This window comes from Polyodon spathula, chromosome 10 (genome assembly GCF_017654505.1).
Source record: "Polyodon spathula isolate WHYD16114869_AA chromosome 10, ASM1765450v1, whole genome shotgun sequence".
Classification (NCBI taxonomy): domain Eukaryota; kingdom Metazoa; phylum Chordata; class Actinopteri; order Acipenseriformes; family Polyodontidae; genus Polyodon; species Polyodon spathula.
The window spans coordinates 30,161,996-30,177,908 of NC_054543.1; the positions used below are offsets into that span (position 1 = coordinate 30,161,996).

General features: G+C 36.8%; 1 protein-coding gene across 1 annotated transcript; it reads right to left on the reverse strand.

Annotated features, from left to right (window-relative positions):
* Window positions 1-1,582: 1,582 nt before the first annotated feature.
* LOC121322182 (pituitary tumor-transforming gene 1 protein-interacting protein-like) lies at window positions 1,583-11,838 on the reverse strand. The gene is made up of 7 exons (XM_041261769.1): window positions 11,483-11,838; window positions 10,047-10,099; window positions 8,827-8,935; window positions 7,449-7,554; window positions 6,663-6,728; window positions 6,190-6,236; window positions 1,583-3,588 (listed from the first exon to the last, which is right to left on the reverse strand). Exons 1-7 carry the CDS (start codon window positions 11,565-11,567, stop codon window positions 3,545-3,547), a joined length of 510 nt encoding a protein of 169 aa, XP_041117703.1. The 5' UTR covers window positions 11,568-11,838; the 3' UTR covers window positions 1,583-3,544.
* Window positions 11,839-15,913: the final 4,075 nt, after the last annotated feature.

Below are 15,913 nucleotides of genomic sequence, written 5' to 3' on the forward strand. Positions count from 1 at the left end.
TGTATTGGTTAAACAGCAAAAAAAAAAAAAAAAGAGGATTGCTTATTCAGAGGTGCATTATATTACATTCAAATACAAAAAACACAAGATTTGCTTTACACAATGCAAAAATCTAGAGATATACAAGTGGTGGGTCAGAGGGCAGATGTGTCTTTAAACCAAACTACCTTTGATGTAGCTGTATTTATTTTGGAGTGTATATCTACCAATAACTGCTTTATTCCCCCTTAGTTCACCTGCAAAAAAATATTACGCTCCAACCATCTTTAAGAGAAGCATTCTACATTAAAAAAAATGCAATTTCAAGTTGTTCCAGTCTACCTTAGTCAGTTTCCAAGCCAGAAAGGTTACCATTGCCACAAACTGTCCCAGTCAGGATTCTAATTAGCTCAGCGGAAGCTGGTATTTAAAAAAAAAAAAAAGAAACAACCCCCCCCCCCCCCCCCCCCCCAGTCCTAAACATATCAGTATCCCAATGCATACACCTGTTCAAAAGATGCACTCCCATCAAAAAGTTTCCTACTCCCCAGTAAGGTGCAATTGATTGCTTTCAAGGCAGCTAGGTGCCTTTAAAAAAAAAAGTGACACAACATGTAAGTTACTTCACAAATACTACATTTTGGATGGAATATTAACCATGAAGCCAGTTATCAATTATCATATTAGTTCCAGATTATGTGCAAAAAGCAACAAATATGAACAAGGAATTCTAGTTGGCTCAAAAAGAAAAAAGGGGCAATAAAATGTGTTTTGTTTATGCACACTTCTGTGCACACAGAATTTAAAACAAATTTAAATTCACCCCCACCCCCCCCCCCCCCCCCCCCCCCAATGTAAACATTCTATCACAGACAAAGGAGTGCTTGCCTCCTCTCTACCCTAGTGAGGTCCAACATGGAAAAATGTGGGATGGGAAAGACGTGGCTCTGATTAAAGGAGTGATAACCAAGGTCCCAAGGAACACTGAAATCAGTGTCCTGTTTTAATGGGGATAACATTATTTAACTTTAAAATTAGGCATATACAGATTTTTTTTTTAAGTATACTGACTGCAAGGAGGCTTGGTGGTCCAGGTTCAAGCCCAGCTCAGCCACTGACTCGCTGAGTGTGGCCTACAGCAAGTGATTTAACCTCCTGGTGCTCCATCCTTTGGAGGAGACGTAAAACCAGGGTCCTATTCTAAACTGACTCTGCAGCAGCAGTTGTTTCTGCAAGTCCCTTTGGATAAAAGTGTCTGCTAAATAATAAATTAGAAGATTACCCAGGTTTAAGCCAACGTCTCCTGTGCTGCCCAGGTAGTAATTAGGTCTCTTAATCTATAGCAGGGCTTCTCAAACTCAGTCCTGGGGACCCCATGTATCTGCTGGTTTTCATTCCAACCGAGCTATCAATTACTTAACTAGACCCTTAATTAAATTTGCTTAATTATACCTTAAGCTGTTTTCAGCTCTTAAACAGTTGCAGTTCAAGTTACTTATAAAATGTTACAGATAACTTGAAATATGCAACTGTTCAAGAGCTGAAAACAAGTAAAAAAAATGCCCATTAAGCAAATTATCAGTTCAATTATGGGTCTAGTTAAGTAATTGAGAGCTCTGTTGGAATGAAAAGCAGCAGCCACAGGGGGTCCCCAGGACTGACTTTGAGAAGCCCTGATCTATGGCACTGCTTTAGTTTTTCTAAAATCTTCATAAATTAGCACAAGAAAATGGCTATTGTTGCACTTGCTAGTGCAAATGGGAGGCAGGAACAAAATATGTTAAAGCTTTGGTTATCACTCCTTGAAAATGCTTAAAAAAAGGTTCCAACAGTTGAGCAATAATACATGCTTGGCTACTGTTCCTTGAGTGAAACAGATTCTTGTAACAAATGCATTTCAACAGAATGCCTTCTTTCCATGAAGATAAATAAGAATTGTACATTCACAGATTCCTAATGAATTCAACAGCCCCACTTTAGAAATAGCAGCTGTTCTGATGATGTTTCACATGACTATTTTAAATGTGTTACCACAATATCTTTCTGGCTTACTGCTGCACAACTTAAACAATCCACGCAATTAGTGTCACTTTACAACTAAATCAAAAGGAAATAACAGTAAGTTTATCAAACACAATGATAATGACACATTTTAAATGAACACTGTTTCCTATTCATAGTTTGGACATCTTGTACAATATGGCCTAGGTTGTTACATTACATCTTTGTTTTGTCTATGAACTCAGTGACGACTGCTTTTGCCACTATCAAACAAATCACTTTACTGTAAGCGGTACAGCAGCAAATGAAACCCAGCTGCACACCAGCCAAAATGCACATTCTTAATATCCCCCCCCCCCCCGTTTAATTTTACAGAGAGAAATGAAAGCTACAATATATCAACACCATAAAGGAGTGCTAATTATGGTTTGTAAAAAAACACTTTAGCAAAAGTAATGCCTCTGGTTTCCCCTTTTCTTTGTATTTTACATTTTCATTTGAAATATGCAAATATTTAAAAAAAGTACACAATAGAAAAGTTATTGTTCGGTTACATAATCACGTCATGTCTTTAGCTGAAACTCGCTTCAATGGTCGAGCTGTAATCAGACCATGTGACCAACAGCAATGGTACCAGGATGCATCAGTTTACTTACTGTGTTGCATTATTCTCAAACCAACTTAAAGATGTAATTTATTTATATATTTTTTTCTATATTAGCATTAGCACTTTTTACCTTATTCATATGGAAAAAAATTTCAAAAAAAAAAAAAAAGATTCAGCATGGATTTTGATATTATAATCTTGGTAAGTATGAAAAAAACCCAGACAGTGACTTTAGCTATTTCTTTCTTTAAAAACAGAAATTTTATATCAACAGGTCCACATTATCTTGTCAATAGTATATTAGAAACCTAATGTAGGCTTACACTTTATATATACACAGCACTGCTCCTTTGGTGCTACATAGTCACCCTGGTGTCCTGCTTCAGTGCATGCTCCTATTTGCTTTTAAATGGATTTTTTTATTTTCTTTGATCTCTCCCACTCTTTCGTAGTTTTATATAGAATTAACGATTTGTAAACTGTTCCAAATGCTTTTCTGGTTATATTACATGCTTTAAATCTCAACCAAGAACATTTAAAAACACATGTAAGCTACAATGTCGCTAACTTGCTTCTTAGCACAAAGCAGCAAAAACCTATTTAATTCTAACAGCTGGCACTTGTGACAAGCCATCATCGAAAAACAACCTTATTTTTGTTCTAATACACACATATTAAAATCCACTGCACCAGAGAAGCCATCTAGTATAAAACTGGTGAACTTGTGCACAGATGAACAGAGTGAAATATTTCATGCTGGAAATTAGTTTCCATCGTACAACCCACCTTGACTATGCCTGCTTCTTTGTTTGCTTGAAGTGGAAATTTAGATCTAGCAATACCTACATGACAATTTCTGGTTTGTGGGAGAAATAGCTTAAAGTCACTGGTTTGGTTCAATGTTCTGTTGACTTTTGGAAAGGATTATGAAGTTTTCAGACTGTTGACTAAGTGGAGTTAATTGTTCTCAAACTTGGTGTAAGGGTTCTGCTTGGTCAACCCTAAAAAAAAAAAAAAAGAGAGAGAGGAAATAATTAACTGCTTACACACAAAAAAGGTAAACTAAGGGACTTTCAAGCACTGTGGGGAACCTTTGAAATCCAGGGCAAGGTCACAATACACAGCCAATTCTCATTTGCCTGACACAGACATTCATAACTTTAAAAGACACTCGCTTAAAAAAACTAAAACGTCAATCTTTAAAAAAAAAAAGAATTAAACAGAACAGACATTTTGGATAGTTCCAGTGCACTTATGTTTGTCTACTTGAGTTGAACAGCATTACAATAGAATAAGCACTTATCTAATATGCCAAGATCTGAGATTGTCAAGAATTTACTGGTTGTAAATGTTTAAACATAGATTAAGAGTTCTATTTAGCTTGGCAGGAGAAAAGTTCAAATAAACACGGCATACACACAGTTTTCAGCTGATGCCAAAGAGAACATTATTTCCTTTGACACCAGCAGAGGGCACATGAAACAGTTAGGGCAGGGCTTCTCAAACTCCGTTCTGGGTACCCCCTGTGGCTGCTGGTTTTTATCCCAACCGAGCTCTCAATTACTTAATTAGACCCTTAATTGAACTGATAATGTGCTTAGACATGTTTACTTGTTTTCAGCTCTTAAACAGTTGAAGTTCAAGTTACTTCTCAAATGTTACAGCTAACTTGAAATACGCAACTGTTTAAAAGCAGAAAACAAGTAAAAAGGTCTAATTAGCAAATTATCAATTCAATTAAAAGGTCTAGTTAAGTAATTGAGAGCTCGGTTGGAATGAAAACCAGCAGCCGCAGGGGGTCCCCAGGACCGAGTTTGAGAAGCCCCGAGTTAGGGGATCGGACTACTATTTGTAGTAGTTTGATCTGTTTGGTTAAAACCCACAATATTTAACCTTTTCAGGGCCAATGAGATCTAGAAACGTTTCTGACTTCACAGCACTGAAGTGTTTGCTTTTAGATTGTTCATATCCATATTTTGATGTAAAATATTACATTTCTAAAATTGCACCCTCAAAAAATAAATAAATAAATGAAACCAGACCATTGTTACCCAGCTCTAAAAATGTAATTCTTAAAACTAGAAGAAGATCATATTTTTTTGATCTAGGTAAGATTGTTTTTCTATTGCTGAATTCAATTATTTTATCCCTGATTTTCTCCCCAATTTAGAATGTCCAATTATGCCCCTTCACTGAAGCGCCAGTGCCAACGTGACGCTCCCTCCAGAATCCCAAGCGAAGACTGGCGACTTCGCACAGCCAGGCGTCGAACATGCGCTCCCCTGACTGCATGACTCGCCCGATACCATGTGGCCGTGCGTTCACCAGGTCAGCAACTTGGAGACCCCTGCTGAATTAACTTTGAGATTATTCTTGACTAGTTATTTTTGGTATTGCCTGAAAAGGAGGAGAACAGTGATTCCAAGGATCTGTGCTAAAAACTTGTTCCTCAGTTACATGACCCAATTAGATCAAGACCCAGGATTAGAAATTTACGATCACCCGTGGCGAATTAAATCTGATGTCTGTCTTAGTAGTCCTCTGTACACATATACTCTTACATTCAGTCTTGTCCATGGAAGTCCATTTTCTAATGCGGTGTAGCAGTGGTGAATAAGCATTCACAAATAATGCTTAGAAAACAGGTCACTCGGAACTGAAACTTCCCTCCATCTCCCCTGCAATGCCAACCCCATTTAATGACGTTTTACGTTTGTGTTCTCTCTGCGAGGGATGCAAAGTTTATCATTTGGATTTACTGAAACTCGTTGCCCTTTTGAAGTAAGTGTAAAGTCATTTTACAAAAGTGTGTTGATTTATACAGGGTTACTTTAAATTGGGACTTTAGTGAACACTACATGTGTACGCGAGTAGTATTATTTATTGTAAATAGTAATTCATAGCCAGCCAGCATTTAAACTACAATAAAATAAACATTTTGTGTGTCATCGTTGTCAATTTCAGGAAGACCTTCATGGTAGGCAAGGTTACACAGCCAAGAGAATTTTTTCCTCAGTCATCCTGTCTGGTGCTGTCAGTGTTTCAGTAACAAGGTGCAAACAGGTGACTGATCAATCTGTATGAGCGTTTACGAAGGCGCTTGGTTTAAAAAATGTAAATCAATTTATGAAACTGTTTATTTTTTAGATTTTAAAATAAAATCTAAGCCTATTTTTAGAGACCCCAACTGTTGTTGATTCCAACTTAACTTCAAATCAAGACTAGCAAGTTTCAAGAAGGTACTAGTACTAGTTTCTAACCCTGAAGAATTAACCCATTTTTTGCAAACCAGTTCACAAACCACAATCTGATACTGTACACCATGAGTGGCAATAGGGGAAGGAATGTATTATTCCCATATTTTTATAAAAAGATGGAAACATAAAACATCCTACTTTCCTTAAACCAACAGTGAAAAGAGATTGTTCTTAAAATATGCATTTCTCAAGTAAGCTGGGTTATTTTACTTTGAAACAGAAGTGGATTATTTACAAGCACATTTCCGCATAACTAGTTTCTCAATCACTTAATTGTAAACCACATTTTGATAGAGTCGATAAATGTTTTGTAAAACAAACTGCCACACCTGTTGGGATACTCACCATACTTGTTTCTGATTTCATCATGTCTGACCTTCATTTCAGTTTTCCTGCAATGGCACAATCAAAAAATGGTCTTTCAGGGTATAATTCATGGACTGATTGCAAATCAAAAAGACAAAATCTTACTTTCAGAATGTTTACATTGCACACATCTTGCTGCCATATCTGACACAAAACAGATGCCTCCATATAATGTTCCAATACTCCAAATGATAGCTAAATAATGTCCTTAGCAAGTTTCATCACAATTGAAAAGAGGTTCTCCACATATATGCGGAACACTAAATAGAATCTGCCCTCAAATAAATAATACCACATCTCTTAAAAACTTTATTAATCCAGCCGGTGTTTCTTTTAATGTTCATATTTGAGCATGTTCAAGATGCAGCAGTATTACAATTCCTTTAATTTTATAACGAACTGTGACAGACAGTGACGGGTTCTTACTGTACAGGACCTTCTTGCTTGCTTACCTTTCCTCCTGGCGGATCTTCCTTTGTTCGTTCTGACGGTTGATTTTTTCTTCAGTTTTATCAGGTCTGAAACAAACCAAAAACATGTTAGGTTTGAAAGAACATGAGCAACATCATTTCTTTACAATGACTCACAATTTAGTTGCAGCACACACAATGTTTTTTGAAAGTAAAGCAGATGCAGCTGGTACACACTTGCATGTAATCCTCATTATGAAAACGGGAATTTGAAACTTAAACCATAAACATGTACCAGTATTTACTGAACACACTCCACAAACAAGAATACTAGGAACCAACACAGGTAAATGTTAAAACCAACAAGCATTAGGAGTTTAAAACTCTAAAATGTAGAACAGAGCTCAATTTGGTAAGCAACACTCTTGAATATTATGAGACATTTCTACAGCACTGGGGAATCACCCCCAGATAGCATCAACTAGGATCCGTGGCTATCCGAGGATTACCCCCAAAACAGGTGGTTCCACCAGTGCCGAGAAATAAATTCAGCTCACGCGTACCAAGCAGTTCCAGTAACAAACTACTAAAAACAAAAGAAAAAAAACCATTCCAACTTTAAAACGATGAGAAGTATTAAAAAAAAAAAAAAAAAAAAAAGTGTTAAAAAAGGTGTCCCTCACAAATGCTACAAAATAGAAAGTCATTTCTGCAAATATACCACATGGAAGTTCCATTAGGTGAAACAACTTCCATCGTAAATATTACATTTGACGGAAGCTTGCAGGCGAAATCCCCATCCTTTCGAGGTAAATTTGAGACACTCACCCTCTAACCTTCTTTTTCCTGCAGCAGCAACAGCAGCAAATGAGAACAGCAAGCAGAAGAGCTCCTAATACCACAGACATGGCGATGATCAGAGCCTGGAAATCCACTGCAAATAAAAACAAAAAACTAATTCAGTTAACGTTCAGCCAAAAACAAACAAACAAATCAAATATTCAATATAAAAGGTCTAATGTAAACCAAGGTTTCCTTACCAACAAAAAAGCCTCGGTTTTACCTTTTGGCATTTCGGTCATGATGCAGTAGCTTCAGCATCAGTAGATCCCTACAGTATTAGTTTTATAAAGTAACCAGTGATGGGAAACAAACATATTATAGAACCTCAAAATGGACCAAGGTAACCAGTGGAGTACCACAGTGATCATTATTAGGTCCTCTAATATTCTTAATCTACATGAATAACTTAGATTCTGGTATAGTAAGCAAACTTGTTACATTTGCAAATGACAAAAATAGGAGGAGTAGCAAACACCATTGCAATAGCAAAGGTCATTCCAAATGATCTAGACAGCATTCAGAACTGGGCAGATACATGACAAATGACATTTAATAGAGAAGTGTAAGGTACTGCATGCAGGCAATAAAAATGTGCATTATAAAATACCACATGGGAGACACTGAACTTGAAGGAGGAATACATGAAAAAGACCTAGGAGTTTATGTTGACCTGTGGGGAAGCTATAAAAAATGCCAAAAAAATGCTCAGATATATAGTGAAAAGTGCTGAATTTAAATAGAAGTAATGTTAAAACCCTACAATGCATTTTTTTTTGACACGTCACGACTCCCTCGGATACCGCTCCCTGTCACGACTCCCTCGGATACCGCTCCCTGTCACGACTCCCTCGGATACCGCTCCCTGTCACGACTCCCTCGGATACCGCTCCCTGTCACGACTCCCTCAAATACCGCAATAAAAAATTGCGCCTTTCGAAAACCACAGTACTTCTAATTACCGCCGCCCTTGAATAAGCGCCGCAGATATTTTTAGCAAAAGAAACGCAGCACCCATGCAGTTCAATTCTTAATTAAGTAAGTTAAGTTATTATTTTTGTCATCATTTTTTTTTTTTTTTTTTTTTTTTTTTTTTTTTTTTTTTTTTAATTAAAATTGTTTTTGCAAAGGTAAATTAAGGAACAGAAAAAAAACTTTAGAACAATAATCCTGTAAGTTTCTTGGTAGTTTTCCACCATTCCGATACCAAACAGTTTAATGTGTCCCTTTTGTGTTTCATCTGAAACAAAACAAAAAAGTACCACAAGCAAGCTTTTGGCAAAGTTGTAGGACCAGTTATGTCAGTTTAACTGGAATTAAAAATGTTCCATACAATTACTCATCAGATAGTGAGACAATGCCTTACCCCAGCAGACTCCCCATCTGGCAGAGGGCAGCTCACACAGAGACCTGGGAGGAAGGATCGTCCTCACTGGGTAATCGTTACACTTCTTGTCCGAGTTGCACCACAAACACTACAACAAAAGAAACAAACAGTGTAACAGTTAGCTACGTAAAAGCACATTAATGTACTATCAGCTGTCAATGTCACTAAACAGCCATTTACAATGGTGAGGTCAAGTATAGATCAGCTATAGCAATACTCAAAGTATTAAACAGACCCATGAGATTCATAGGTTAGACAAATTCAAATATAATCAAATATCAGACATGGACACTAAAAAAGGAATATTGAGTACCTCACTCTCTCCTTACTTTGCAATTAACAACAACAACAATGCACATTTATATTAATTAAAAAAAAAACAAACACACAATTTTGCCAACTCCTGGTAAACAGAGTGGCACTTTTATAGTAAAAAGTCAACCAATTAAAATAAGTCTATTGGTTCAACCCCATTGACTGGTTTCACTCGAAACACCCCCTGGCCGTTGAATCTGCAAGTTAAGGGGGAAGGGTCATAACTCAATAATAAATAAAAATAAATAAACAAAGTAAAAAAGACCTTACTGTAAGCTTTGAATTAAAAGTTAATTAAACTCTCATACAAGGGCTTGTATACAGTTAGTTCTAACCAGCATTAATTCAGCACATGCCCTGGAATGCATCACAGGTCATACAATTGGGTTGTGTGTGCAAAAGGGGGTAGATGGCTGACTGAATTGTGTGACACTCGGCTCGTAAAGTAGACAGTGAGGATAAAGAAGGAGAGACATGGGGGAGCAGAGTGAAGTAATTTAAATGTGTTTCTCTTTGAAAGAGCCGAGAAGGGAGATGGGGTGGGGTGGGGGGGGGGGGGGGGGGGGGGGGGGGGGGGGGGGGGGGGGGGGGGGTCGTTATGGTTTTGGGTGTAACTTCTGTGAATTTTCTCCCAATTCTCTACCACTGCTGCACTGACTCAGTAGCGGCGAAGACGAACACACACTGTCCTCCCAAGTAAGTGCCGTCAGCTGACCAATTGTCACTCTGCAGGCCCAATGTAGCTCTGGGCAGCTTACAGGCAACGTTTACATTGAAAATTACTAGGTCAAAAGAAGCATGAGAATGTCATTTACTGGCACACCCTAAACAATATCAAGTTGACGATCTCATGAATGCAATAAATAGATACATGTCACACTCACCGAAACATTCTTCAGGCACATTTCACAACTGGTGTTACTGTAAACTGAACAAGCTGTGATAAACAAGACAATAAACAAGGCATGTTAGGACCATACATGCCAATCTGTACAAGCTGGTACATCAACTACCTTTGGGGTATATATAGTGGTTTGCAGAAGTATTCACCCTCTACCAATAATGTCACATTTTGTTGAATTACAAATAATCTATGCAGTTTTTCAAACTTTTTTTATTCAGAGCTTTAGTGGTTAAACTGAACACTTACATGAGGAGAAGGTTAAATGTTAGCATAACTTGCAAAGAATGTACAAAACGAATTAGGTTATATTGCCCCTTAAGTGTTTTAAAACTGTAGGAATGCTGGTTGTTTAAAACTATTTTAGCTAAGTTGCTTTTATATTGCACTGGAGAGGTATAAATTCTGTTTTGTATCAAGGGTTGCACTGGCAGTAAAAAAAAAAAAAAAAAAAAAAGCTGTAACAGTGGATTGTTATCAAATCTCTACACTCCAGTATTTCTTGAAGAACTTCCCACACAATCACGTGACCACCAAAGAATGGGGCTAATAAGATCACATGAATTTCAACAACAAATAAACACTTAGAAGCTTTACATAACTGGCCATTATAGAATACCTAATTAATTAGTGTCATGGTCTTGCACAGAATTTAATGAAACTAAATAGAAATTAGTTTACTGGTCTGCTTTTTGAATGACCTTCCCTTAAGAACTATTCAGGTCAGCAGTGTTGAAGTTAACAATGCTAGGAATGAGATTTGTGAATGTCCTATTAAATGCATTGTCAATTCCTTTCTTTAGATGTGAGTTTCTAAAATTGAGGCCACGAAGTTCTAAAATAGATGAATACAAATAGGACAAATTAACTGGCATGTCTGCTTACTAAAACTGTGAGAATGTGCAATCTTTTTAAATATACGACCATAATTGTGTGTGTGTGTGTGTGTGTGTGTGTGTGTATATATATATATATATATATATATATATATATATATATATATATATATATATATATATATATATATATATATATATACACACACACACACACACACTTAGAATTCTGAACAATAGCCCACCCTGCAATTCCCCTCAGTACTGATGGTTTTCTAGTTAAAAATGAACCCTGTAAATCGCTATATACAAAAGAATAATGTTTTTACATCCAATCTACAACTTGATCTGTTACGATAGCGTTGTTGTAATTAAACAACAAAACTTTTGGAACTGTTTTCATAAGACCGGCGACTATGAAAACATACTGAAACTACTGTTCCTCTGTATAACTAAACAGGTTCAGAGAAGTTGAAATTCAATTTGTGGCTAAATTACCGGTCCAGCATATTGAAAGAAAATTACAGGTCCTTACACAGTGCCACCAGTGCAAGAAAATGAAGAGAAAACTAAAATAACTTACCTAAACCTGGCGAGGCAGTCTGTCCCACGATTAAACCTAGATTAAAAACAACCAACACTAAGGGCACCAAAATCTGTAACTCCATTTTTTAAAACTATCCTCGGCCTTATATTAGGATCACACGCTTAACAAGTAATTCTGCTATTGACACGCACGGATGTCCGCTGTGTTTTGGTGGGGGGCAATAAATGATAAAGTTTTGTTCAGCTATTATGGGCAAGTTCTTTTTTGCCTTCCGTTACCTGACTGTCTGAACAAACACTTGTAAAACTCACTATACTATACTTTCCTCTGCAGCCCTAAGCACTCCACCTTAGCTTCAACCAGTGTGAGAAAGTTAAAGGGTTGGTTCATATCACGTGACTAGATTAAGGGCGCGTTGGATTTGTCAGTTTCACAGATGACAGGCGAAAATCTTGTTCCCTGGTTGTTTTGATTTGCCCAGAGGGAAATACTGAGCGCCGTCTGTTGGCAACATCAGCTGACCAGATTTGCCAGATTTGGAGGAAAAGCCCCACCTTTTTCGTGAGAAATCAAGCTAATTAAATAAAATAGGTAACAGTATAAGGCTAGTAAAAAACAACTCATTGCAGTTACTTTGAATTTCTTCCTAGTTTTATACCATTAAACTCATTTCTGAAACAAATTGCCTGTGCACTTGCCGCAGCTGTCACATGATGGGTCATCTATGTTAGTTTGCTGTCGATTTATCTTAAAGGCTTTTTTTTTTTTTTTTTTTTTTTTTCCCTCTGCTGCAAACATTTAATTATTTATTGCATTTATATAGCGCCTTTTATACGAAAGTATCGCAAAGCACCTTACAGTACATAGCAGAAAAAATAACAAACCACAACACATTTGTATAGCATGTCGTACATACAACTGCCACATAAGACCACTTAAATAACAGTATACACATAATGCAAACGATAAGAAAGACATTTTATAAAAGTGTGTTTTTAGCCTGACTTGAAAACTGTAATGGTCCCAGCTTCCCTGACAAAGGCAGAGCATTCCAAAATTTAGGAGCTTTATAAGAAAAAGTCTTACCTCCCGTGTTGCTTTTGTTGACCCTAGGAATAACCAGCAGCTCTGCATCCTGTAATCTCAGAGTGCAGTTTGGACGATATGAGCTCAGTAACTTCTGCAAATAACGAGGTGCTAATCCATTCAGGGCCTTGTGAGTTAACAGCAAAATCTTAAAATTAAATCTATACTACACAGGGAGCCAGTATAAAGAGGCCAAAACAGGGGTAATATGTTCACTTTATCTGGTTTTAGTCAAAATTCTAGCGGCAGTATTCTGAACAAGTTGCAAGCAGGATACCACACATTTTGGGACTCCAGAAAAAAGTCGATTACAATAATCAATTCTAGATGGAACAAAGACATGCATTCGTCTCTCGGCATCAGATACAGAAATAATTGGTCTAATTTTGGCTAAATTTCTCAAATGGTAAAAAGATACTTTAGTAACTTCCCTAATTGAGTCTCAAATGAGAGATCATGATCAAAGATTACCCACAAACTCTTAATTTCTACTTTAAGTTTTGACGAGAGACTGCAAGGGTCAAGCTAGCATAACTTCTGCTTTATCTGAATTCAACATTACAAAATTCTGTGACATCCAATGCTTGATGTTTTTAAGACAAGTAGTTGTTCCTGACTTTAGGGATAACTATAGCTGGGTATCATCAGCATAGAAATGGAAGTTAAATCCGTGTCTGCAGATAATGTCACTTAACAGTAGCATACATAATGAAAACAGCAAGGGACCTAGAATGGAGCCCTGTGGAACACCACAGACAACTTCCGATAATGCCGATTTTATCTCTCCAATAGAGATGAACTGAAACCTATCAGAAAGATAAGATTTGAACCAGGCCATACAGTCTGACTGTGCACTCGAGACGATTCAGTAGGATGGAATGGTCTAGCAGGGGTGTCAAACTCGGTTCCGAGGGCCGCAATGTCTTCTGGCTTTCGTTCCACCCGAGCTCTCAATTACTTAATTAGTCAATTATATGATAAATTGGACAAATTTAACACTTCTCTCCGGGCTTCAAAATGTTTCAGTGTAGTGTATCTTGATAAAAGTGCATTTTGTAAAACATCAACTGTAAAAGACCATGAAAAATATTAAATATTTCCAATTGAACAAATAATTAAATCAATTAAGTTAATTGAGAGCTTAAGTTGGAATGAAAGCCAGAAGACTCTGTGACCCTCACGGACTGGAGTTTGACACCCCTTATCTACAGTATCAAAGGCAGCATTTGGATCTAGAAGAATTAAACTGATGGAAAGCCCGAGTCAGAGCTTATCGACACAAAAACCAGACTGAAACTTCTCGAATGTACCATTAAGAGTTAGAAATATTTGTAATTGAATCTCTAGAACCTTATCTATGCATGGTAGGTTGGAGATTGGCCTATAGTTATTGAGGACTTTAGGGTTCAAATTGTATTTCTTAAGCACAGGCTTTACCACAGCTACCTTAAGTGCCAAGGTAGCTATACCAGAGGAAAGTGAACCATTTATAATTGTTAAAATGTGGATATTAATAACACCAAGATCTTTTAATAGTTTTGTAGAATAGGATGAAGTTAAACTAGCTCTGCCCGTTTCTGTAAGGTAATCAAAGAAAAAGCCCCTATAGTAGCCTTAATAGGTGTAGTTGGTAAAATTGTGCTGGAGTCCTCCTTAATAGAAGTTGTCTGTGGAATCTCATTTCTTATATCTAGCATTTTATTTTTAAAGAAATGTAAGAAGTCATTGCAGCTGTGAGAGGAGCTGATGTCAAGAGTAGAACTATTAGGGTAAGGATTAATTCATTTATTAGGGAAGCAAAAATAAATCTAGGATTTTTTTATTTGTTTAAATTAAATTAGAATAATATGATGATCTAGCTCACGTCAGAGCCTTTCTATATTTAACCTTGTGGCTCTTCCATGCGATGTAATGTGTTAAATTAAATGTAATCTCCTGGTCTAGTTTCCGACCCTCATATTTCATCTTACGAGTTGTATCATTATGCCACGGTGAGCTTTTTTTAAAAGTTGTTTTGATAGGCGCTACAGTATCTAAGATACCAGTCAAGGTGGTGGTGTAGGTATTAACCAGTTCATCTATGGATAAGGACTCAAGAGTGGCAATAAGCTCAATACATTAGAAAGATTAATAGCAGTTGAAGAATTAATTACCCAGGATTTAAATGTAAGGTCCACAGTCTTTGTAGATACCTTGACATGCAGGATATAGTCTAAAGAATCCAGTAGCCTCAAAAATTCCAAGGAGTTAGAATCAGAATCAGTGTCAACATATTATTTTGAGCATCGTATTTATCAAACAGTCCAAGTCCCATTTTCCCCAATAGTAAACATTACACAGCGCATTTCAAAAGGTCTCTTGGGCAGTTCAGACTCCCTGCTCTACAGCAATACAACTTTCCAGGTAATGTAGCAGCAGGATACAACAGGATGGTGTGGTTGCCACACAGCTGACAAAATACCCAAAATACATATTTTTTGAACCTCTGTTCAGTTGACATAACATTTGGTGCTTTTGTATAGCAGTAACATTTTTACAAGAAACATTGCTAATATTTTCAATATGGGCTTGTGAGTCAACCTTCTTTAATATGTCAGATTTATTTTTAAACCCACAAGGTGCACCTTTGATGCGGTCCGTCCATCAATTGAAACCTTTGGCACAAACTGTTTTTTGAACAGTTTCAAAGAATTTGGACTCACATTGCTAAACCCCATAGTACTAAAAATCAGGTCAATGAATCCAGTGAATTTTACATTGAAAATATGTGCTACATGCTATACTAGTCTGAAATATCTGGTCAAAAAAGAACCACACTACTTAAAAAACCATTTGTATTTATTTATTATGAGGTAGAGTGAAAGATCATAGTTTTGATTCACAATCTGTTTGAATAATGGGAAAGCCACATAAAATCATGTGAAAATAGTATTTATTGTTATCTAGCAGATGCTTTTATCCAAAGCGGCTTACAGAGACATGTGGGTAAACTATCCATCACAAATGCTGCTGCAGAGTCACTTACAATAGGACCCCAATTGTAAATCCGAAAAATTAATCAGGACAATAGTGGAGGATTTGAATAGTTGATTCTGTTTATTACAGTAACTCTTTTATACTTGAAAGATACTTTATAGATTTTTGCAACTGTTACATCATGATTCAGCGTATCATTCCATTACCAGAAGAACAGAATGTCCATCAAAGCAATTTTTTATGCAACAGTTAATGGATTTCAGTGGTGGTTACTTTTTTTAGATGGCCATCTGACTCTAAGAAAAAGGACACATTGGGTCTGCTCTGGTCTAGATTGTGTCAAACATGTGACGTAATTGTCTTTAAAGTGAAAAGCAGGAATGACATCCTGACAAATACTGTATA